The sequence below is a fragment of the Coloeus monedula genome (genome assembly GCF_965178545.1).
Source record: "Coloeus monedula genome assembly, chromosome: 14".
Taxonomy (NCBI): Eukaryota; Metazoa; Chordata; class Aves; order Passeriformes; family Corvidae; genus Coloeus; species Coloeus monedula.
Genome location: NC_138794.1, coordinates 17,785,075 through 17,808,719, shown reverse-complemented (window position 1 = coordinate 17,808,719; position 23,645 = coordinate 17,785,075). Strand labels below are relative to the sequence as shown.

Genomic DNA, 23,645 nt, shown 5'->3' with positions numbered 1-23,645 from the left:
TGATATAACATCCAGACTGGTGTCTGGAGTACAGCTAATCCAGAGAACATCCTTCTACATCAGCTAAGCATGCTTTGCGAGCCCACCTCAAATACTCCTAACAAGAAAATGAAACAGGCATAATTATATGATATATAATATTACCCCTTTCTTTATTCACCCCGCCCCTTCACACACAGTACCATTTTAAGTGTATTCCATACTATCTATTCAAAATAGACAGTAACATATAAGAACTGTGATACAATTTTCTTTATTAAAAATAATTTACAGCATTGGTAACATTTTATGCACAATTTTCATCAATTGAACTTAAGATATATCTATACAATACTTACTGAACTTAAAACTTACACTATTCTGTTGGCTTTAAACATCAGACAATGATTTGCAGTTGCTTAAATATGATTAATATACATAGCTTCTTGTCTTTATACTTAGGTGTAAAATGTATAAACATCAACACTATCCCAAAGCTTTGTAGTTTGGGATGGGGAGGAAGAGGGAAGCAAGAAGAGAAAACATTTACAAAAATTTCAACATGATTCTCCCCCCAAATCCAAATCAAGAGAGGTCTAGGTTAAATACATTTAACACATTGAGTCACTTCTCAAACAAGGACATGTCCTCCTATGTTTTAGGATACTGAAGAGAGGTCTAACTGAACGGCGTTCGGTGTGTGAGCACAGCAATCCTGACTGTCCCCTGCCCTGCCCCTGCCAGAGGGCTCCTGTCACTCCTGCCCACCTAAGGCTCTCAGAGTCCTAGCAGTGTGTCCAAAGTTAAATGTCTTCCCTTTGCTGCTGGGCTCTTGAGGTGAACTTTGTACAGGGGAGAGGGAACAGGGCTGTTCCCATGGATCACAAGCCAGTACAGTTCCCCACCACTCAGCAGATGGTATGTGGGCAGTGCTGTCCCACACAGCACCCCCACACCACAGGGGATCCAAGGGTAGGAGTCAGCCTGTGCATCTCGGAGATGCCACTGACTTGGGCTTGTTTAGAGCTGGACCTGCTGCAGCAACAAGAGGAACCTCCAGCTGAGCAGCCCCCGTGCCCAAGCACTGCTCAGAACTGCTCTCTCATGGACATAAGGCGCCATAGAGCAGCAGAATTAAAGTAGCTGCTAAGGTAATGAAGCCCCCTGTGTCTCTAAAAAGAGCTGACTTGCTTTACTGGTGACAACTTGCAGGTAAGTCACATGCCTTGAAATTGCACTTCACCTCATCAGTCTGCCTTGACATGGCTTGGATCCCTGTCTCCTGAAACATGGAGAGAAGGCAGGGGGCTGTGTTCCCTTCAAGCATTAGTAGTTACACAGTTATAAATAGCCATGGAGTTGCAGTTTTATTATCTGCACGAGGCATCATTATGTACTAGCGCTAAATTCCCTTTTTTTCCCCAAACACTTGTTTTCTTGAACTAAATCAAGAATATACCTTCAAGCTGGGATAAAATAGAATCAGACACTGTTGTACAAGAAGTAAGATCTGCTCAGTCAGTCTGGATAGAATTAATGGAAGTGTACCACCGAACAGGAACTCATTCAGCATTCAGTTGAATATAATATTCAAAACCGCATTGACTTATCCCCCTTAGAAGTGGTAGGAGTCACCGGAATGGTTTTCATCTCACCTAAAATAAAACCACATCAAACTAGTGAAATATAAAAACGGATTATACAGAAGTTAAAACTTTAGTGAACTTTGTCTAACGAAACAGAAAAATATGTATCAAACTTATGTCAATCAAATTAGTTTGGCCTTTGAACTGTCAAAAATACATTGTATTGATGTAATTATGCAAGAGGTTTTGGGGCTTTTTTTTAAGGAATGTTAAACATACTATTTAAAGATTTGAACAGCACATCTGTTAGTTCACAAGTCAGCTATCTTAGTGTCTGGTTATAAATGAAAAGCACATGTAAATAAAGCTAATATAGTCCTCTTGAATGTTTTGATATTTAAGACAACATTTATCAAGAACAAAAAATCTTAAAGCAAAATCTTGACAATTTATAGGCAAGTATTGCAGTTTTGTTCTCCAGCAGAAATTAATCTCTACACAAACTGTAAGTGGAGTTATGAAGCTTTTCAAGACACAGGAGCACAGGAAGAGCCTGCTGGAGCTGCAGACTCACTTGCACAGCTCAGACACCACCAGAGCTCAGTGCAGTGGGAACACAAGCCATTCTGCAGGAACTCTGCATCTCCTGCCAATACGAACTATGGAACAGGGGCTTTACCCTCAGTGTGCTGACAATTCCATCCACAGCTACTGCAGTGCCATAAGAGAAAGGTTTGTTCAGTACTCTGGGCTATTCCTCAGAATGGAACACTTTGTAAGAGCTGGGAACTGCCAGCACATGAGGAAGCATTAAAAGGCAGTATGGCGACCTGGCTGGCTCTTGAACATCTGACGAGTGTAACATTAGACATGGGTTGTATTTAAAGCAGAGGAATTTAAACAACCCTAGTAAATGTTTTAAAAGGTTTTTAAAGGTTAAAACATTATGGGGAGGTACTTTGTCTAACAATATTGCAAAGAGCACAATAAAAATAAATGTCACAAATGAGAAAGTGCACCCTTTGAAGCAGATGTGACAAACTTCAGTTGAAGGGCATGAAGAAACATGGCTTAACCTGCATGAATGAAACAACTGTGAGATTTTTTTTTTAATGCAGAAATGTTTCCCATATTTCTAGGCACACAGTGTTTCATATATTTCATAGCTTGAGGAGTTTAAATCTGGATCCAGATAAAATACAATCCCATAACAAAGGTAAGGAAGTCATCATCTGTGATACAGGATACCATGGGCCTCAAACAAAGGTAAGGAAGTCATCATCTGTGATACAGGATACCATGGGCCTCATGGGGACTGCTTTTGTTCAGCCCATAACCTAAAGAATTTGAAAACTCAGTATCTTTTCTAAGTTCTGGATGAGGAAAAAAAAATTAATGTTTGGCCTTTAAGATTCTATGCCATCTGCTACTCTTAAACCAACAAACAGCAGTACGCAGATTTAAAGGTGCAAAAACTGAGTGGAAACAACTGCAGAAAATCTCCTTACATAATAATCTTCAGCACAATCAGTTTCAATTTCGCATAGTTTATTTACAAAATGGTCTGATAAAACATCCCCTCCATACTTACAGCTCTCTTGTCACAATACACATGTTGATTTTAGCAATGTTTAATAGCACCATTAGAATATTATTTAAAATCAGAAAGGATCTCGTTGCAGTTACAATGATTCACAATCTTTTACATCCATGGACGAAGTAACTTTGAGCACACTAGGACTGTTTGCAGTTCCACGGTACAGATTCCTGGGTTCACACAAGGCATTTGCTGAGTTACCAGTTATGCAGGGTACCCAGAGAGTCAGTAGCTACTATAAGAATCTTCGAGCCACAAAGTTTAGACTTCCACCATTCTTGTATAAAGTTATCTCCATATTGTTTTCAAACAAGGCAATCACGCTGAATACTTTTCCAGTGCTTGTCTTCAAAAGAAAAGCAAAAAAGAGAAACCAATTAAGCTTTGCTTTCACTTCCCCTTGCTTATTCTCAGTCAACATTCTAACCCCAAGTTTTGTTGAACACAAGCAAATTCAACCCTCTGACATGCCTCTACAGCCCCAAGCCTGCTGGGGCTGGATGAAAGGAAGGCTTGTTTTAGGGCACAGTTTAGATGCAGCTGTGAGCAGGCCAGGGGCCTGCTGGTAACCAAAAACCACCATGTCCCTAAGATGGCACCAATTTTGTTACGGGCTTGTTTACAGAAAATGGAGAGCTGAAGCCTCTCTCAAATCATCACACCTATGAGAGACAAACTCAATTCCACCCTAATACTGAGCCCATGAGGGGCAAAATACCACTCTGATCAAAAATATTAGGCTGCATACAAAGTTGTGTACGAAGAACATGTGTACATGTACTTTGGGAAACTCCAACTGCCATGACAAACTTCAGGTAGGACTATAAGCTTACCTTCCAAGAGAATTAAATTTTGTTTTTTCCTGCTTTGCTTCCTATCATCAGAATTAACTTCTCTTTCTCTGTTTTCAATCATCAGAACATTCAATAGAGAAATTAAAAATATTGCAAAGATACCTTAATATCCAAAGTCATTCTGGGCAACAGCTCTGGAGGGAACAATATAGAAAATTGCTCTCTTCCAGTGAGTCCCAAAGTACTTGGATTTTCCCCAGGATGAAACTGAAGTGGAGCGATGCCAATTCCAATCAGCTGACTCCTATGAACCTTCTCATAGCTCTCAGCTAGGACAGCTTTAACACCCTGTGAAAATGCAAGCAGAGTGAAACACAGAAGTAACCTTTGAACAGAGATTATGTCCAACATCTCTCAATTCAAACTCAAGAGTAAAGAGAGTGCTTTGCACAGAGTCCTTTAAGTACCCTGGTAACATCTTTTTAGCTTTCCAGGTAGATGGAAGCAAACAAGCCAGAGCAGGCCCATGCAGTGTGAAACAGTTTGTTACAGACAGTGGCCATGCTGGAGTTAACAGGACGTGAATCAATGGCTGACTCGGAATACATTCTCAATATAAGTGGAAATTAGTCTCCAATAGAGATACTGATCACCCCATGGAGACCAAACAGAGGCCAGCATAGACAAATGCCTGATTTGTCTCAGTCTGGTATTCAAGACAGTAAATTACATAATGAGGAAATTCAGATTTATCCTGACTAGTGATTCTCCCCCATGAAGATTCTAGCAAAGAAATTATACAATGTGTTTTTAGGTATTTCTAGAAGAAACAAAATCACCCCCAAACCCAAACAAACCAGCAGTACCAGTAAAAAAGGCCCTTTTGCAGCCCAGTCTCTTGAGCTACCCAGTCCATACTTCTTTCCTGCTAGAATAATTACAGGAATGCCTTCCTTCTGGTACAGCTCTGCTGCTTCAAACACATCTAGCTGTGGAATGACAAAGTGACACATTTTGAGTGAGTTCTAAACCTGCAATCCCCATTCCAGAGCAGCTGTACAAACAAATATATTCCTACCGTTTGTCCTGATGGAAAATGAATTGTTTTAGGAGCTGGTTTTCCTATGAACTTATTCAGAAGCTTGATATTTGCAAAGGTACCTCTTGTCATCACAGCATCATTACCTCTTCGAGCCCCATAAGAGTTGAATTCACGAGGTGTGAGTCTGGAATAAAAAGCAAATTGAAAGAAATCAGTTAAAGATTATCTGATTTAAAAGGATATCATGATTTTTTTACAATTATTGCAGCATATCTAAGTCTTCAGTGGAAGATGTAAACAACTAGACCTCCAACAAATGTAATTATTATAAATCATGAACAACATGGGTAAATCACTGCTAGGTTATTCATGAGGAAAACTGCAATTTTAAATTAATTTTCTACAACTTCGTTACGAAGTGCTACAAGCAGTGTGGTACTTACAGAAGACTTATGGGGAGATTGCTCTAGGAAACAACCCACCTTACTAATCCTCTTGCCATTACCAGCATATTTATTAACATTGATTAATTATTTTGCTTTTCCACATATAGTCTCCCCTTTCTGCAGACAGGCATTTCTAGAGGAAGGTGACAGTGCGAATCAATTATCCAGCACGTGCAGCAGTCCTGTGCTGCAGCAAGTGCTCACCCTTTGCTGGTCAGGTACTTGGCAGCAGCACTGCTCCTTGCGATGCTCCCAGCAGGGGAAATGTGATCTGTGGTGACAGAGTCCCCCAGGTACAGCAACACATGGGCGTTTTCAATTGCCTGCGGTGAAACTGGTTCTTTGGCCTAACAGGGAAGGGTGGGGGGGAAAGAACAACAGAGGGGAAGAAAAGGAACATTAAACATTTTCTTCCAAGAAACAGACATATAAACTGTATCTGCAGTATAGGAAGGCCCCTTGATGTACAGGCTCCACTCACTCCAGAGACATCAACAGTATTTAAAAGACTGAGAAGTATTAGTGATAATTAAATTTGTTAGTTCAACATTGAAGCTTTACTGGAATAGCTATTCCTTTACTTAAAAGTAATCCATATAATCTGGTGGATAGATCCACTGTACTTACAAGTTTATCAAAAAAGGAAGGACATCTAATATAAGTAGATTTTAAATCCCAGGGAAATAAAGTTGACTCTGGTGCTTCCAGTAAATTCCATCGTTTGTTTCCTTTCTACAAGAAAGAAAATTAATTGAAAAGAACAGAAGTTAGTTTATTGTATTTTTGTACTCAAAAACTAAAGTTGTACTGGTGATTTTATTAATTACTATTATTTAGTAATAATTTTCTATTACATATTCCAAGTTACCTCACTGGGTATTACTTGGGAATTGCTTTTAAATACAAGTACCCCTCAGTTAAGCCCTCCATTACCATAACAGAAATAAATGGCAAAACAATCACATTCAACTGCAAGATATTATAAAGCTACAATGAAACGCAACCTTTAAATTAGGTAGAACAGACCATTCTTACCTCCATCTTTTCTTTCAATTCCTTAAACATGGATGATATCACACACTCTTCTTCCACTGTATGAAGTTCTTGTCGGGTGGGCCAAATATCTCGTAAGTAAATACTTTTGCCATTAAAACCAGTGCCTAAGATTTTAAACACAACAGTAGTTTTGAAGAATAAAATACTAGACTTGAGATTTGTATTAGAACATAGATGTGTATATATTCAGGCCTGCAAAGATGGTACCAGATAGGCAAAGAATTTGATCAGTTAAGTGAATGTTTTGCTTTAGCCATGAGCAAAGCAAATATGGCTGTGCTTCCTCTTTGAATATATTGGCTCTGGGTGTTGAAATCATGTGCAGGAATCTCTGCCCATGTGCACCAGCTGCAGAAACAGAAGCTGTAGGAAAACACTCACCCAGAGGCTCTGTGTCAAAGTCTATTCTGACGGTGCCCGCAATGGCGTAGGCCACGACCAGCGGAGGGGATGCCAGGTAGTTGGCACGGACACAGTCACACAGGCGGCCCTCAAAGTTCTTTGTGCCAGACAGTACCCCACAGGCAATGATATCACCCTGAAAGGCAGACCCAGACATAGTGTTGCAGCAGTTTGGGGTACTTAAACAGCTTATGCTATTTTTGTTGACTAAGTTAGATGTGCTTTTAGCATTCCCCTTCAAAAATTTACTCTAACACTACAACTGAAAGGCATTTTGCTCTCTCCCACCGCCCTTCTCATTTTCCCTTTTGACCCTCTGATATGCTCTCCTGTCAATTCAGTCAACTCCTCTCCTGCCTTTTATTTCTCTTCTGCTTCAGAAGAGAAAAAAGTTGTAGCTTTTAGACACTGCTGGTTAAAATGACTTGAGCCCATAGCTCTTTAAAACCCTCCTCTTCACTTATGATACAAAATCTACACATTACATCCCCTGCAAGATTAGATCATATGTATTTATCTTGTCATTTATAACTGTATTCTAAAAATACTACTTATTACATTTATTTTACATAGCAATGAATTGGCATGGTCTCCCTCTAACAAGCAAATATGCCAACAACATCATGCGAAGTCCAAACCAAAAAGGAAGTTTATTTTGCATGAATTACTGTATTTCTTGATTGCTTAACTGGGTGAGAAATACATTTCTGTGTTCAACAAGCCAGACAAAGCTTTACCTGTTTTATTGCATTCCTGATGGCTTCTGGCAAAGGGGCCGTGTTCCCAACACAGGTGGAACACCCATAACCAACAATCTCAAACCTACGTGGGAAAAACCAATCAAGTCACACATTACATGGTCACGAGCAATTTGTTAACAACTGCATTTTCTTTTATTAACAATCCCCAATAATTTTTTGTCCTTCGACAGTTCTTTTTAGAGAATGCACAGCAGACACTACATGTCACTGATGCAAACCACAGCTGAGTACCGTTACAGAATATTGAACATAATCCCACTGTTACTGCTACAGAGCAACCAGAAACCAACTAAACAACCCTTGACAGCAGCAATGATAAGAAAAGACTAATACAGACTGTCCTGATAAATTTGCATCCAGCTTCCACTTTTAAAATACATTATCAAGTACATCCTGTCCCGCAAGTCACTTAAAATGAAGTAATTTGTGACTGGAAAAACAGAGCTCTGATATATTAGAGCTACACATCATAAATTTTAAAGAGGGAATACAATGAAGCAAAATAATTTTAAGTCAGTAAGTAAGATGGCAATCTACTAAGTTAGGAATTAGCCAACCCAAAATGAACAGCAATCCTATTTATCAGCCTGTACAACCCCGCTATGTACTACTTGCCCAAACTCACGAACAGAAACAGGCCTTACCCAAGCTTGCTGAGGTATGGCAATACTCCACTGGAACTGAGGTAATGTGTAACCATTCCACTCCCTGGTGATAAACTTGTTCTGATGTAGGGCTTCACCACTAGGCCAGCCTCAACAGCTTTTTTGGCCAGGAGTCCTACCAAACAAAAAGGAAAAAACGACACAGATTATGATTTGTATATCCCTTAATAGGACATCTGTATGCTTCTGCCTTAGTTAAAGCAAGCATAAAAAATTCCAGAGGATTAAACAACTTTCAGTTTATTAAACTATTACAGCTATTACTGGCCTGAATAAAGTTTCTTAGCTCGTAACAATACCATGCTTGGTTTTATTCCCATTCCTGGAAGGTAGACACCCATTTTACTTTCTCTAAGACAAATCTCTGCCATGTTCTAGCTGACAGTGCCAATCCGTTCAGTCTCTAGAGACAGGCCACACAGCCCTAAGGGGAAGCTCACCCTGGCCACAGAGGATCTTAAAAAGAGAGCAAGGTCTGACAGATGAGCTGTTCCAACAAAATCATCTGCAGCTTGCGAAGGTGTGGCAGATACTCCTGAAGCAGTGACAGAACAACTGCTCAGCAATACAGAGTTTCTGTCCTGGCTGTGGCAGCACAGCTCATCATCCAGGACAGGCTGGAAGCTAAAGCTCACCTCCTGCATCAGCAGTGCCACTGTGTGCATCCACCTGACAGGAGCCCTAGAACTGCTTACCTGCTGTAATACTACCAAGTGTAAATATTTTATAATTACTCTCCTTAATACTTGCTTTTATGGGACAAACTAAGATTGTATTATGGAAAAGCAACTTTCCCTATATAACCTCCAGAGCCTACAAGCTAAGGCTACAAGTCTGCAGTTTCAAACCTGTAAAGTTGCAGTTTCAAACCTGTAAAGAGAACCTACAAAATTGAAGGTGAGGGCTGTGCAAACATGAGTGCACCATTAAGACCCTGAGCTGTCTGGTCCCAACATACCTGCAGCAAGCATGACAGACGGATTGCAATTGTTTGTACAGCTGATGACTGCAGCAATGACAACACAGCCGTGGGACAGCTTGTATTCATTTCCTTCATACTGAACAGGCACAATGTCATTCTGCTTCTCAGCTGCAATCTGAAACCCTTTAACACCAGACTGGATGACAAAAATACATGTTACCAGTTGTTACAGAACAGAAAGGATGACATTACATCAAGACCAAGTAAACACTGGTTTTGAAATAACACTCAGCTGTGCCACTAGGAACCGTTATAGATCTAAAAGCAGCCCTCAGTTCAGGTCCTTCTGTCTGTACACTGGTCTCGGCCTTCTTCCTTCACAACTGCTTTAACTCTGCAACAGTTGTGAACAAATGCCAGTCCATGTGTGGCTGTTCCACAATTCACTTCCTTCTGTATATGGAAGAACATCCCTTTAAGAGTACATGTCTAATCTACACAATACTGGTTCCTGAATTAGAAGCATGTCCAAGATTTTAATTGCAAGAGGGTGGTAACTAAACCAGAGTAGGTCAATTAGCATTTTACACCCTCACCTGAGTGCTCTTCAGCACTCAAACATCCTCCAGAGGTCTCTACCTAAAGTTCTTTCTCCCTAGCAATCTAAATTAGGACTAATTAATAAATCCCTAAATTAAGGATTTTTGGAAGGTCATGTTCCTGCCAAACACACCAATGATTTACCCTTGGGATGCCTGTCAAGCGAGAACAGAACACCCTGGATAAGCAGTTGAGTAGCAATAAGGAGGGCTCAGCAGGTACACAAGGAATAGGTAATATAACATATATTCATGTGAATTACAGGAAATACCTTTTGAAGAGAGCATCAGCAATACAAACCTTTTCACTTAAGCAGGCTTGGAAGTCACTTTTCATGTTATTAACAGCCACTCTATCTTGGGATCTCTTGGGGCCACTGACATATGGAATTATAGAACTTAGACTAACTTGCACTACCTAAGAAAGCAAGAAACAGAAAGTGCAGGCATTACCAACTCCGGACCAGCGGTACATGGAATATACTCCTGAGACACCCAGGAACTCTTGTTTCAAATTTGAATGTTCTCAGACATTTAGAACTCTGGGATTCCATTTTCAACACCACTGACTGTAAGAGGCTATTCCTCTTATTCCAAGCGTTTTTTAACATTACCCATAACTTTTCTACCATTCACAATCCTTGGGATGACTGGAATTCAGTATAATGTTACCATACTCCCTTCTTTTCCCCATCCCCTCCATGTTTTACAGAAAAGCTCTGCTTCTCGAAACTGTGAGTTAATAAATACAACTTTGCTGAAAACAATGAAAATTACAGTGGGAGACAAGACTGTGAAATCATCAGTAGTTATTTAAGAGAATCAAACAAACAACTTTCAAGCATACCTGGGAATACTCGGGCTCTCCAGAAGAACTCGCATCATTTCTAAATAACTTCACAGCTTTAAGATACGCTTCCATGACTTCAAGCTTGGCCTTATCAAAACCTAAGGAAGGTTATTTCAAACATGAGAAAAGTCACATTAAAATACATAAATAGAACAAATCACACAACTTTCAGACACTCAGATTGTTTTAAATGTAACATTCAAAGTACTTTTTTTTTCTCCAAGTATACCACTTCCATATCCCAAATTCTATTCAGGAATGATACACAAATGAAAACATTTATAAATTATTACATTTTTTTCTAAATTAGCTTAACTTGTCTTTCTATGTCAAGAAACAAAATAAGCTATTCCAGCTCTAGCAGTGGTAACTCTAACTAAATTGACAGTTGTGTTCCTGAAGTCCATAAGGCTTTTCTGTGTTAGGACTTCCTTGTTTAATACAGACCCTGTGCTTAGCTGACAATAGGCAGTACTGCTGGCTACTCTTCCAAACCCATTCATTTACTCTGCACCGATCAGACAAACATGTTTGCTATTGAAAGCATTTAACTCTCATTTGAAAGTGACAGATTTCAGTCTCAAAGTCTCACTCATGAATGAGCTTTTTTTGGCATCTGTCACCCTGTGGTTCTCTGTTTGCAGTAGCTTGATAAGGAATTGATATCCTCCTTGCTTAGCTTGAGATGCCAGTGAAATCACACACTTCAAAGGGAAACAAACCACTGGGAAAAATCAGAGACATGTTCAGATTTATTCTGCAGTTTCACTTATTTCTAGTAATCATTTTAAATTTTGATTTTGTAGGGAATCTCTAGGTGGTTATGGGATTCATTTCAAATCAAGAAGACTTACATTCCATACATATTTCAAAATGTAAGTGAGAATTTCTTTAATACTTTTCTTTTATAGGCTTACATATGCTTCCAAAAACTAGGATTCTGGATGTTGAAAAGTAGTATTGTGTTCGTAAATCAGGCATTAGACAAATGGACCAGACTGGACACAAACCTCAAGCAAAAGCCTAATTATATGTTAAATCCATATCAGAACTCTGCAGAAAAGCACCACGTAGGAATTGAGGAGTTTTAAGCAAAAACTCTATAGTTCTTATACTGGGTTTTTCTGCAGAGCAAAAAACATGTTTTACCACAACTGAAAAACACAATTAAAATAAATCGTTGCTTTAGTTTAATCTTTACCTGTATGCTTTAAGTGCTTCAATGTCACATTATCAACAGGGAAAAAACTCAGAATAGCACCATATTCAGGACACATATTTGCTATTGTGGTTCGGTCTGCTACGGACAGTTGGGAAACACCACTCCCAAAAAACTCAACAAATTTTCCAGCGACATCAGCTTGTCTAAGATGCTGTTGGAAAGAACACACAATACCTGTTATGTGAAGAGGTACAGTGCAAGTTGTGTTTGTCACAATTCACAAGTCATGAACATTTAAAACAAGAAGTTGAAACCCTAAGGCCTATGTTTGCAAAAAAAAAAAAATTATAAAATTATTATGAATTATTTTTAGTTAAAGAGGGTCTGTAAGTAAACCGCTATAGAGGAGAAAGAAAAAAAACCCCATTACTTCAAAGGGCTTGCAAATATAAATGGTTAGAGATTATTTGTACCTTTCTGCACTGCCATGATTAAAGGTATACTAAAAACACTTCCTGCATTTAGTTCATTTCTCAAACACCACTGGCAGTACTTGCAACAAATTCTCTTTTGTTTGAAAAGGCATTGAACTCTTACCTTTGTAATGCTTAGAACAATATCTATGGATGTGGCAAACGGGCTGACTGTGCCTGTCAGCTCACAGCCCACAACCTCAGGCAGAGTGAGAGTGACTGGCATTCCTAGCATCACCGCTTCCGTCTCAATGCCCCCGACGCCTGCAAGGAGAGTGGGACATGGCTTTTCAGCACCTTAACTAACCTACACTCATTACATTAAGGTACTAAAACATAATAAAACCCTTTATATTGAGCCTAAAGACCTATGACAATAAACATACTTCTGCTTTTTCTCTCACAAGTGAAGCGCATACTCCATTCCCCAAAAGGACACAGCAAGAAATGTAGAAGTTCCGTTAAATATTTGCACATTAAAAATAAAAATCAAGCAAGACTACTTATTCAAGTTAGACATAACAGTCAACCAGAAAATATTTTATATCTGAAACTAATTTTCTGAGAGAAAAGAAACCTTCACGCAAATTTCTGCTGTACAAACAGCACTTATTTGAGTAACAGCTAGTTTTTGGCTGTTTTCTCTTTAAATTACAAAGAGTTGTTTCTCAATGGAAAGAAATCTTCATCAAGATTACTTGTAGACAAAAAACATTCAGAACAATAATTCAAGACAGTCTCTTATGCCTGAGATACAAACATCCAGTGGGAAGAAATATTTTTTAGTCAACTTTAGTTGCCTTTCCAAGAGCAATGAAGTTCTGGTGAGCATACTTACCCCAGCCCAAGATACCCAAGCCATTTACCATGGTTGTGTGCGAGTCTGTGCCAACCACGCTATCGGGATGCAGGAAATCTTTAATGTCAAAAACCACTCGGGACAAATATTCCAAGTTCACTTGGTGTGCCGTTCCAGTCTCGGGTGGAATTATGGATATATTCTCGAAAACTTTTGAACTCCACTGTAATTTTCCCAAAATGAAAATAAGAGTTGTATTTTTTTCAAAGGTATATTCAATTCTTAGAACATTACTAAAAAGACAAAACAAGACACAATAAGAGTTTTTGCTATTCACCCCAAGTGGCTTTTGCCCCTTTGTCAAACAGAGGTGTGTGATCTCCTTGGATACACTCTTAATCATCAACAAAAGCTTTCACTCAATTCCTCTGAAGGCTGAATCAGTAATTCATGCCTACCTTTCAAAAGCAGGGCTGCAGAAATCTCTTACCTTCCAGTTCACACAACTGATTACAAGCTCACCTAAGACTGGTATTCAGACAACAGAACCTAAGCACTTGTATTTATAGCAGAATTTATATTTATAGTAAAACTGAGTTTGACACTCCAGGGTGAGACTGCTTGCAAACTCAGGACGGGACATTTAATAGAGCAGACATGGAAACATGGAAACTTGTAACAAGATCCAGCCTGGCCATTTTCCTTCCTTAATAATGGAAAAGCTAATTTACAACTTTCAGAAAGAAACATCTAGTCTACATCCATGAAAAGAGCTTTAGACCATTGCAGTGAATTCCTAAACCATGTCAAATTAGTGCATGAGGATCAAATAGCAATGTTGCAGAGCCCTGCCCAGCAGCAGAGAAACTGATGTTCACCACAGGACTTCTGCTGCCCAGTTTGAGAGCAGCCATGTCTGAACACTGGTCTCCACTCAACACTTCCAACTTCAGCATCTTTTGTAACAGAGGTATGGATAAATGACCCTTTCAGCCAGAAACTCACTGCGACCTAAAGCACTGAGTTCATGAAAGGCATTAAAAAGACTAATGCTTCATAAATCCCCACTGACAAGAATCAAATCAGAGCAAACTTTTTCAAGTTAGAAAGCAAATTTTCTGTTCTTGTAATTAATTCAGATTTGAGAACCTGGCATTTCCAAATAATTTCATTTAATTTATAATTACACCTGAATACTGGTAGACAAATGACTCTTTAATAAAACCCAAACCACAAAGCCTGCAGGTACACAGACATACCTTAAAAAATTGAAGCCTCTCTCTATTTCTGCCAAATTCCATCTCTTGATTTTTCAATACTGTCTCAGGCCTAGGAAGAATACAAGTTTACAAGTACTGTCATAATTTATTTCAAATTACAGAATAACAAGTTGTAGTTTTAGTTTGTTTGATGAAAGACTTATTTAAGCCTGCAGGACTCTTTGAAGTGGTTTATTAGAACAAAGATAACTGCTTCCCTGCAGCAAGCTTTCTGTAAACAGTGAAAAATAGCTGATTTCATATGTGCTGTGTCCGAGAACCTGTTTATTCTAGGTATGGTTTGCCTGAAGTGTGCAATCTTGAAAATACTAAGAGATCTATTCCAAGCATGTGCTACAATACACAGAAGCTTTTTTACCCCCCTATCAGTCGTCTCACAAGCTGCACATCTCAAAACTCCATACATTAAAGAACCACAATGTTCACTAGTTCAACTGTAACTATCCTCCATTTTTCCCTCCAAGCCACAAGATTTTGTCACAAGTACTCATCAGTATAGTCCCATAAAATGAACTATCTTTTCTTAGTAGGTGTAATTTATTAAGATGCTGATACTTGTTGTAACAGAGTAATCCATAATTTAAGAAGAATAATCTCTGCTTTGGGCAGCTGAACAAGGAAGGGGACACACTTGCTTTGTACAAGGAAGGAAGTCCTCAATTTTTAGAAGTGTATTTTGCAGTCATGACCCTTTCCTTTCTTCTCTGCAGCAGCAGCAGGTCAGCAGCTCTCCTGCTTCACCAAGTCCCAAGGGAGAGTCAGTGTTCACACTGCAGCTTCATAAATACCACTGTTGGTGTACTGCCAGAACACCAGTATTGCTGAAAACATCACTCCTTCTGCATTCCTACACCTGTACTGAGCAGGAGTATTTCCACATCTATTACTGTTACCACAGCATTCAGCACGATATCACTGTGGGATACAGATTTGATCAGCTTTCTAATTGTACACCTGTCCAGCACAGGCAGATAGGGATCTGAACAGTCCATCAGGCAAAGAGGCAGCAGCTGAAGGAGGAGGATTACACATAATTGGCATAGATGGAACGGTGCACAAAGACCTGTTAATAACACAGAAGTCTGGGAGAGGCACAGACATGAGGCTCCCCACGGCTACTACACAGGCAGGATATTTACTGAATTTCAACTCAGTGACAGATGGACTGTGAGATCTTGTACAGGCTGGGGGATGATGTATAGGCTAGTTCTTAGTTCTTTAAGAGCCAGAGGCTTCTGAAAAGTTACTACACAAAAGCTGTGAATTACTTTTAGAAATAAATTAATGCTTCATTGAGTTACTCACTCAGGCTTGCTCTGCAGCAGAGAATTACTCCAATTTGTTGTTGTGAAGAAATCAGAGAAGTACTAATATTTAATTTAAAAGTCACAGCCATGAGCCAATAGGTGGCCATCTGCAGGGTGTTCAGTAAGGCTCTTCTTGTAAAAAGAAAAATTTATTGTAGACCAATTCCTATCTGCTACATCCGACCTACTTCTAGATACTGATACAACTTTTCTAGGCATGGGTGAAAACTACAAAGGATGTTTAAAAAAAACCCAACCCCGTTTCCCTGAGCTGTCACAGGCAGTGCTCAACACACAAAAGTAAAAAACAATTTAGCACAGGAGCTTTCATACTCAGGCACGGGTTGAAGGTGGAAGGGGCAGAGGATGGGGGTGTTCTCAATCTGCGCAGAGAAGGGTCCCGAGCTGCGGCCGGACTCCCCTGTGCTGCACGAGCCCCTGCAGCTGCTGTGGCCCCGGCATGGGGGCAGCTTCCGAGGCTGCGCCTTCATCGGGGACAGCTTGGCTGGAGGCTTCTGCTCACCCCCACCGGGGTTGGGAGCATTCTGTATTGCACTGCAACATTAAACACAACATTCATTGAGACATTGGGAATCTGGTTACACATACAGACACACACCCCCTTGTTTTTGAGCAATCCCTTCAACAGATTATAAAATAGCATCTGAAAAAATAGAGTTATTTTATTACAACCCTGTTGCAAAGTAAACTACCACCGGATAAGCTTAGTTAAGTAATGTGGTGTGGTAAGAAGTGAGCAAAACTGGATTGTCTGAAAGATTAGCACCAAACAACTCCTTCCATTCGTTCACAATAGACCACAAATCTATAAACAGCATTGCAAAGGCTGAACTCAAGAGTTTTAAACTTGGAAGGTGTGGGTAGAGTCTCATCCAAATGGTAGACTGAACTTGTTTCTTTTTTTAATACAGTGCTGTACATGTTCTGTTAAAACCACTGCTTTCTCAAGGAAAGAAACATAACTTGATCCTTTAATTAGGCTTTTTATACAAATTCTCAAAGGCTCAGATAAATTGGCTACTCAAGCCAGTCAGAAGTAAGAGAGAAAAGCCAGAGTTTTCTTAAAAGAAAAGTCTATATAGCACACTACCCTCTATTTGTGCAAGATTCAGTATCTGCAGGACAGCAAAGAAAGCTTATTGTGAAAAACTAATGACTTTTACCTCTCTCAGTAGTAATTAAATCACAAAATTGCATTAAAGCCACTGCTTTCTTCTGCCTCTAGCACAGCCAGATACTTAGTTATCAAATTGCAGGGTATTGCCTGGCCTCAGAGGATACCTTGTCTAAATCCCACCCCAGCCCACCAGGCTGTGGCCCACAGATGGCAGCTCTCTATAAAAGCAGCACAAATCACCCTGCAGCTAAGGGCTTCTTATCACAGGCCAGCAGCTGCTGAGCCCCCACAGCTTTCCAAAGTGATGCTCCAGAGGCTGGATTTATCATTACAAAGCAGTATGTTGAGACCTCTAGCCAACACTTGGTCTGCCTGATAATTTTAGGCTGGCCTAATTGCAAAGGAATCAGCTGTCCCTCCGGACATAGGCATGGACAGAGCACAGAACTGACACAACACATACGCAGCACAACAGATAATCTGTAGCTTCTTGCTCTTCTAACACTCAGCAAACTGAAATTCTGTGAGCATTTGGAAGGCTGACAGAAATGACTCACACATCTGTGTCCTATGACCACAGGCTTTTTCCCCATGAACTTTTAAGATTTCCAAAGAACCTGCTCAGTTTATGCAATTCTGCATGGATTTTGGAAGGCTCCACAATCAAGAGGCAGGGGAGAAGGTGAAGGGAAACTGCACCATTTAGTATTGACTTCAGCAAACACTAAACAAAAGCTCCAAGTTTTTCCTCTGGGGCAGTATTTATGTTTCTAGCACAGGCAGCCCCAGGCTGTGTTCATCACATAACTGCCTGTCAGACAAGGAAAACCACGCTGGTAGCTTTCCAGTCCCTTTAATTTTCCAGACTTCTCCAAGCACACTTTTCTCTTTGAAAATATCCACAGCCTCATTTATCTGGTGTTAAATCAAAGGCCATAAAAAACCCAAACCAGTCACAAGCAATGGACTGCAATGACAGTCTTTTAATATGCCCAGTAGAATTGCAGGCCCCTTCTCTGGAGCTGTGACGAGGCAGCCTGTATGGAAAAAACAGCTCTGTTAAACTTGAACAATAAAATCAGAGCAAAGCAAAATAACAAACGCCCTCTGCCTCATTCTCTTGAGACACATTATTTTCTGGAAACCATGCCAGATCCCGTTATTTCAGCCCAGAATTTGGATTATCAGTCAGCTTCACCCATAAGGCCTCATAAATATTCTTCCTCTCCTTCAGGAGTTCTTATCCATTTTTATCCAGCCCTTTTTCAGATACCACAAGGTCTTGTTTCAGGGATCCATGCATGGCAAACGATTAATGGGATAGTAACAAGACGTGAATGAATCCACATTTCAGTGTCAGACAAAAAATGTTTGGCTTGTTAAAAAAAAAAAAAAAAAGGTATGTTGGTATGTTACCATTTGCTGAAATCAATCTGCAGAGAATGGTCAACAGTGAGATCAGTTGGGCAGGCAGGATTGACTTTCACCGGATCTCCTCCAGCATTTCTCACAGCTTCCCTCATGGCAGCAAAATCGACCATTGCTGGTATTCCACTAACAGATGGAAAAACAGAATAGTAAAACAACCTGAGACATTAACTGACTGAAATGCACAAACTTATTTTTAATTTTATTCAAGTCTAGAACTAGCTACATCCATATTTCAAAAAATATACCTGTTATTCTCTAATTTTTAAAGGACTGGAACCATTCTGAAAGTCACTGGAGTAGGTACACCCTCTCAAGCAACAGCATGTTTGAAGACAATAATGGGCCCATCTCAAAGATGACCACATTTCTCTCATGTCTTGTTTTGCTTCTCAAGTGTGATGGTACTTCAGCACAGAAAGGATCTTTAGATACTCCTTACCTTTACAACAGAACCTTGCTATGCAAGTGAAGCTTGTGCTAAACATTTAACACCTCAGCATGTATTATTTGTCTAACAGAGCCATTTCTAAGCTCATAGCATTTCACAAGTATATTCATGTTGCCGTACAAAACAGAGAGGGGCAATGTTTATATAACACAGTACTACATAAATCTTACTGGCTTTGCCTGCTAAGCAGATGTTACCTCATTTTTATTATCATCATAATTCCTTTTTTTAATTACCTGACTGCTTAATAAATATACAGAGTCAGCAAGACAGATTAAATTTAATATTTGCAAATTGCTGAAGGACTGCCCTTTTAGCTATGCCATAGTCAAATCACAAAGGAAGTTAATATCCTAAGAGGCTGCTTTTTCAATATATGTATTATTCATGGTTTCGACTGGATTACTTATTGTGGAGTAAGCAATATTTAATCTTCAATTATCTCAAGGAAGAACTGTCAGTGACAGTGTGAACTGTCAACCATCTGGCTACAGCCAAAACATCACCACTTCCATTTGTGTTCTGGCTCTTATCTATCCTGTGAAGTGTTCCTTGCAGGCCAGCAGTTTCAGCCTTGCCAACCTGTCCCAAAGCCAAAGTACCCTACGGAACAGCTTCTACCCTTACATCATATGGAATTATGAGGAATCTACTGAACAGCAGAGGCAGTGCACAGGTTTCCACCTGGGTATCAAGAGGGAGGTGTGATTTATTCTCAAGCCAAAGAATTGAACACAAACTCAGTGAGTTTGCACAGGTTCTTTTGGGGGTTTTGGCACACACACACTCACGTGAAGTCTTGAAGAACAACTCTGGCAGGACAGAAGGGCACTTCAACATGGTTCTGTTTTGTTTTCCAGTCCAAGATGTTCATAGCATCCGTTTCTTTCACTAAGAAGCCATCGCAGTTACGGACACTGGACTCAAACAGCACTCGGATGGAGTAAGGCAGAGTATCTGCGGTGAGGCAAGGGACAGACCCCATGAGTGCAGCACTTGCAGCTTACACAGTTTTTTTAAAATTACAGTCTCCCATTTCTAAGGAATTCCACTTTTCTACGGTTTGGAAGGGTGAGAGCTTCAGGAGCCTGCTTTTCCAGTTGCCTTTGGGTTTGATCTTCCTTACACAATATGGAATGGTGAGTTGCGCAATGTACGAATTGATGGGTTATCCTATGGGATTTTAATGGGAGATACCAATGGCTTGACCACACTGTTCAGACAGTGACATTTAATAAGGTACCTTATGCTGGCAGGGGAGAGATGCAAGGAATATAGACCTGGGATTAGTGATCAGAGCAGGTCAAAAGCAACAACTACTGGAATACTCAAAGTCATTTTAACTGTAAATTTCACCATTCCGTTACTCAAGATACCAAGCCAAAAGCAACCAATGCCAGAATATTATTTTCAATAAACAGTGATACAAAGACCAGAAACTATTCTGCCATGTACCCTTTTAAAATTATCACATTTCATAAAATATAAAGAAGAACATGTCATTAAATACAACTTGAGTTAGTTTGCTACTGATACGAATTAAGGTACTGAAAACCAGCTGTTTTCTGCACAGAAAAAAAAAAGGGAAATGGAAATGAGAATGAATAAAGAGGGAAGAGGAAAAAAACCCCCAACATCATTATTCACTGCAAACAAAACAAATAACCACTAAAGAAAAAAACATCAAGATTTATTGACATTCCTCCCCCAAATCCCACTGTGTTCAGCATCATTCAAGCAGGCAAACAGCTTCATAAAAACAGTGAGAAATACAAAAAAAGTTAGCTGGAGGAAGGTGAAACAATTAAGTTCAGGCCTCAATTAAAAAAAAAAAAAAGGTTTGGTGGTCTCAACCTAATACAGTGGTTTGTTCACAAACTATTAATATAGAATTTGCTGACTCTGTTCTCACTGTGTCTTTCACAGATAATATCCACTGTTTTCTAGTTAGACAAGTCACTATTTTGAGTTTAAGATTTGAGTAAACTTGAGTATAAAGATGTCATCAAAAAGGACTAACAAACCCTGCCACCACTCACTCAATTAAAAAGCCAGGCTCCCAGAGGAGAACTGGTTTGCTTTCTTGTGGGTTACAAACCCCACTGCCCCAGGGGCTGCCCAGCTCTGGAGAAGCAACTGCTTCCAGCAAGGCACCAGCAAGCTCCTGTCTGCAACACCATGTGCAGTTCGGGGCTTCCCAGGGTACAGGATAGCTTCAGAAATGAGATCACATCCAGCACAGGCCCCTCTAGGAGGCTCTGTACCATGCCTGACACACAGTAGCTGCAGGGAGAGCGGGGCTGGATCACCCCCAGGGGAGATGGTGACCTGATTGTAGTGCCCAGCACCTCCTGGGGACTGCAGCCAAGGGGAGGCCTGACTTAGCAGAAGTGCCCAGTGAAAGCACAGAAGTCCCAGGGTGCAGGGAGGGACACTGGGAATGGGTACAAGGGAAAAGCAGCTCACAGGGGGCACGGTTAAGCACAGGACCATGGGAGGCAGTGGAATATCTGTCCTCCCAGACTGGCACAGCTTAATCACGAAAGGCTCCCCACATCAGCTCCAGCCCCCGCAAGAGCCTGGTCTAGATCTCCACATGTCCTCTCTGCCCTAAATCCTTCTGAGCTCTTCTCATTTTCCCCATAAGTCTTAAACACTAGAAAATTTGCAACTAAATCAATTAACATTTACATTAGTAATATGATTAATATCAGCTAGCAATTAATGTCAAATTAAAGTCAGAAGCCCCAAGGCAGAGGGCAAACAGGTAAAACTCAAAACTATTCCAGCAACAAATGCAGTGAGCAATTCCAGATGCTGGATTTGCTACCAGTGCTGTCCCACACTGTGTCTAGACATTATTTAGTATTTTGCCATCTTGAAGTTAACATGAGGCTTCCAGCTTCTGCACAGAAGTTTCTGTTGGAAGAGAAAGACCCTCTTAGTGCAGTCTGTTTAGACTCCTGAGAATATCTTCAGGAATACCAATTACTGCAACAACCTTTATGGCACATTTTAGCAGAAAGTTGTATATTGTTGTTTTATTTCCACTGCTGTCATAAGGCTTTTCAAAAAACTGCCGTGGAACCGCCTGGTTTTGTTACTACCACAGCACTGCTTCTCCCTGGACCAAGCCACAAACTGAAGCAGTTTCCTCCATGTGTGCTTATCTGAAAGACTGACTTTGTTACTACATGCAGGGGAAATTTGCAAGAGCACACAGCTGTTGCACAAAGTTTCAGCAGACACTGTGCCCTCCTCTCTTTTCTCTTTAAACAACAGGGCATTAATAACTGTGGCCAAATATAGATTTAAAGTGAAATATCCACTGGTATTTTATTCATTCAAGAAACGTATCACAAATTCCATGAATAAAGAAGAATTCAGACCTTGCAAAACTGAAAAACATCCCAAATGCCTTTACTAAGTACCCCATGTAAGTATTTCAGTTTAACGTGAAAACAAAGGGAGAGACTATTGCCAGTATGCTTTGATTACCTGCAAGACTAAAGCCTGTTCCAGCTGGCACAGAGCAAAGCACCCTCCCCTGCATGGACTTCCCTCCCACCACATGTGCAACACTGTGAGTTTTTAAAAGGCACTTGGACACAGAGACCCAATAAAGGTCTTTTTGGCACAGACAGCTATTGCATACTAATGACAAGCTGAGATTAAGCAACAGCATGAGCACCACAAAACCTCACCCTGCAGCAGGAGCCATGTTCCAGCAAACAGTCACCCACTATGTGAGGCTGCTGGGGAGATGAAACCAGGACACCTCGAAGCTGTACAAAACCACACTAAAAGCTGTATTTATTTTTGAAGTATTAAATAGGAGTTCTTTGTCACTTCATTTTTTTCAAAAGTGTAATTCTTCTGATTTGGAATACTGTTGAAAACTGCAGAAACACCTGTATTTTCTTCCTTAATTAAAAAACGCTACAAGTATTGCCCCTGCCAACTCCATAAAGTACTGAGAAATTGGGAAATGATCAGCTTCCAAACACACCCATTAAGAATTCCCAACTGCATCTCCTGCCACTGCAGGGCAGCCAGTGGTGCAGTCTGCTGCTGGTACCACCCCAATTACACCCAGAGATCATCGTACCATACTTGGCGCCTCCGAGCTTCGACACATTGTAAAACTTTTTCTCAGGGTGGCTTTCCAAAGCTTCAACAGCGGGCTGGTAAGGGCTTCCTGGGAGACGAAACAAACAAAGTTACAGCCACGAACGAACCGGATATTTCAGGACTGACTGAGGACTCCCAAAAAGAGATCGTATTTCTGATTCTGCCCAAAAAACCGTTCCTCTAGACTGTAAGTAAATGCAATATGGAAAGGTTTCTAAATGGATTGAGACACCTCGTGATGTAGATGTGTGGCTAAGGTGAGTTTTAAAAGCATCAGTAAGAGTAGGTACATACAGGTCAATGCAGGTCACTAGCACAGCCTGAACACACCTGACCTTTGTTGTCTCAGTTTGCCATCTACACACAAGATAAGACACCTCACCAGAGCAGATAAGAGACATGGGTTTTAATACAGCAAGAAGCGTAGCGCGCTGACTGCCAAGGCAACGTCAAGGGAACAAGGGACAAAAATAAACCTCGTAGCAGCCATTAGGTGCCCGGAATAAATAACCCACGGGAGGGAGCAGACAGAGGGGCGGGGACGGGGCCGCTCCCCCCCGGCGGGACCCCCGAGGCCCGGGACACCGCCGTTCGGCGGCGCAGAAGGCGACCTGACGGCCAGGGCCACGGTATCCTGGCGGGCGGGGCGGCCCCGTCCCCGCAGTGACCGACCTGTCCTGGGAGGGTCCATCGCCGGCGACCATGTCAGCGTGAGGGAGCGGGCCGGGGGGCGCCGGCGGGCCGGCAGCTCTCGCGAGACTGCGCCCCACGCCCCGC

The 23,645-nt window shown here is 40.8% G+C and overlaps 1 protein-coding gene across 2 annotated transcripts; it reads right to left on the bottom strand.

Annotated features, from left to right (window-relative positions):
* Window positions 1-237: 237 nt before the first annotated feature.
* On the bottom strand, window positions 238-23,645 carry IREB2 (iron responsive element binding protein 2). 2 transcript variants are annotated; one of them, XR_014226829.1, is made up of 23 exons: window positions 23,541-23,645; window positions 22,846-22,935; window positions 19,529-19,694; window positions 18,275-18,412; window positions 16,054-16,275; window positions 14,393-14,462; window positions 13,173-13,356; window positions 12,459-12,598; window positions 11,901-12,072; window positions 10,697-10,797; window positions 10,151-10,267; window positions 9,287-9,446; window positions 8,308-8,443; window positions 7,640-7,724; window positions 6,882-7,038; window positions 6,480-6,604; window positions 6,072-6,176; window positions 5,649-5,791; window positions 5,035-5,182; window positions 4,823-4,945; window positions 4,119-4,304; window positions 3,157-3,508; window positions 238-1,634 (listed from the first exon to the last, which is right to left on the bottom strand). XR_014226829.1 is itself a non-coding variant. In XM_082290931.1 (22 exons), the coding sequence occupies exons 1-22, from the start codon at window positions 23,557-23,559 to the stop codon at window positions 3,398-3,400; spliced, it is 2,898 nt and encodes a 965-aa protein (XP_082147057.1). In that variant the 5' UTR covers window positions 23,560-23,645; the 3' UTR covers window positions 238-3,397. The 2 variants fall into 2 exon arrangements, 1 of the variants encoding a protein (XP_082147057.1); XM_082290931.1 differs by having other exon boundaries at window positions 238-3,508.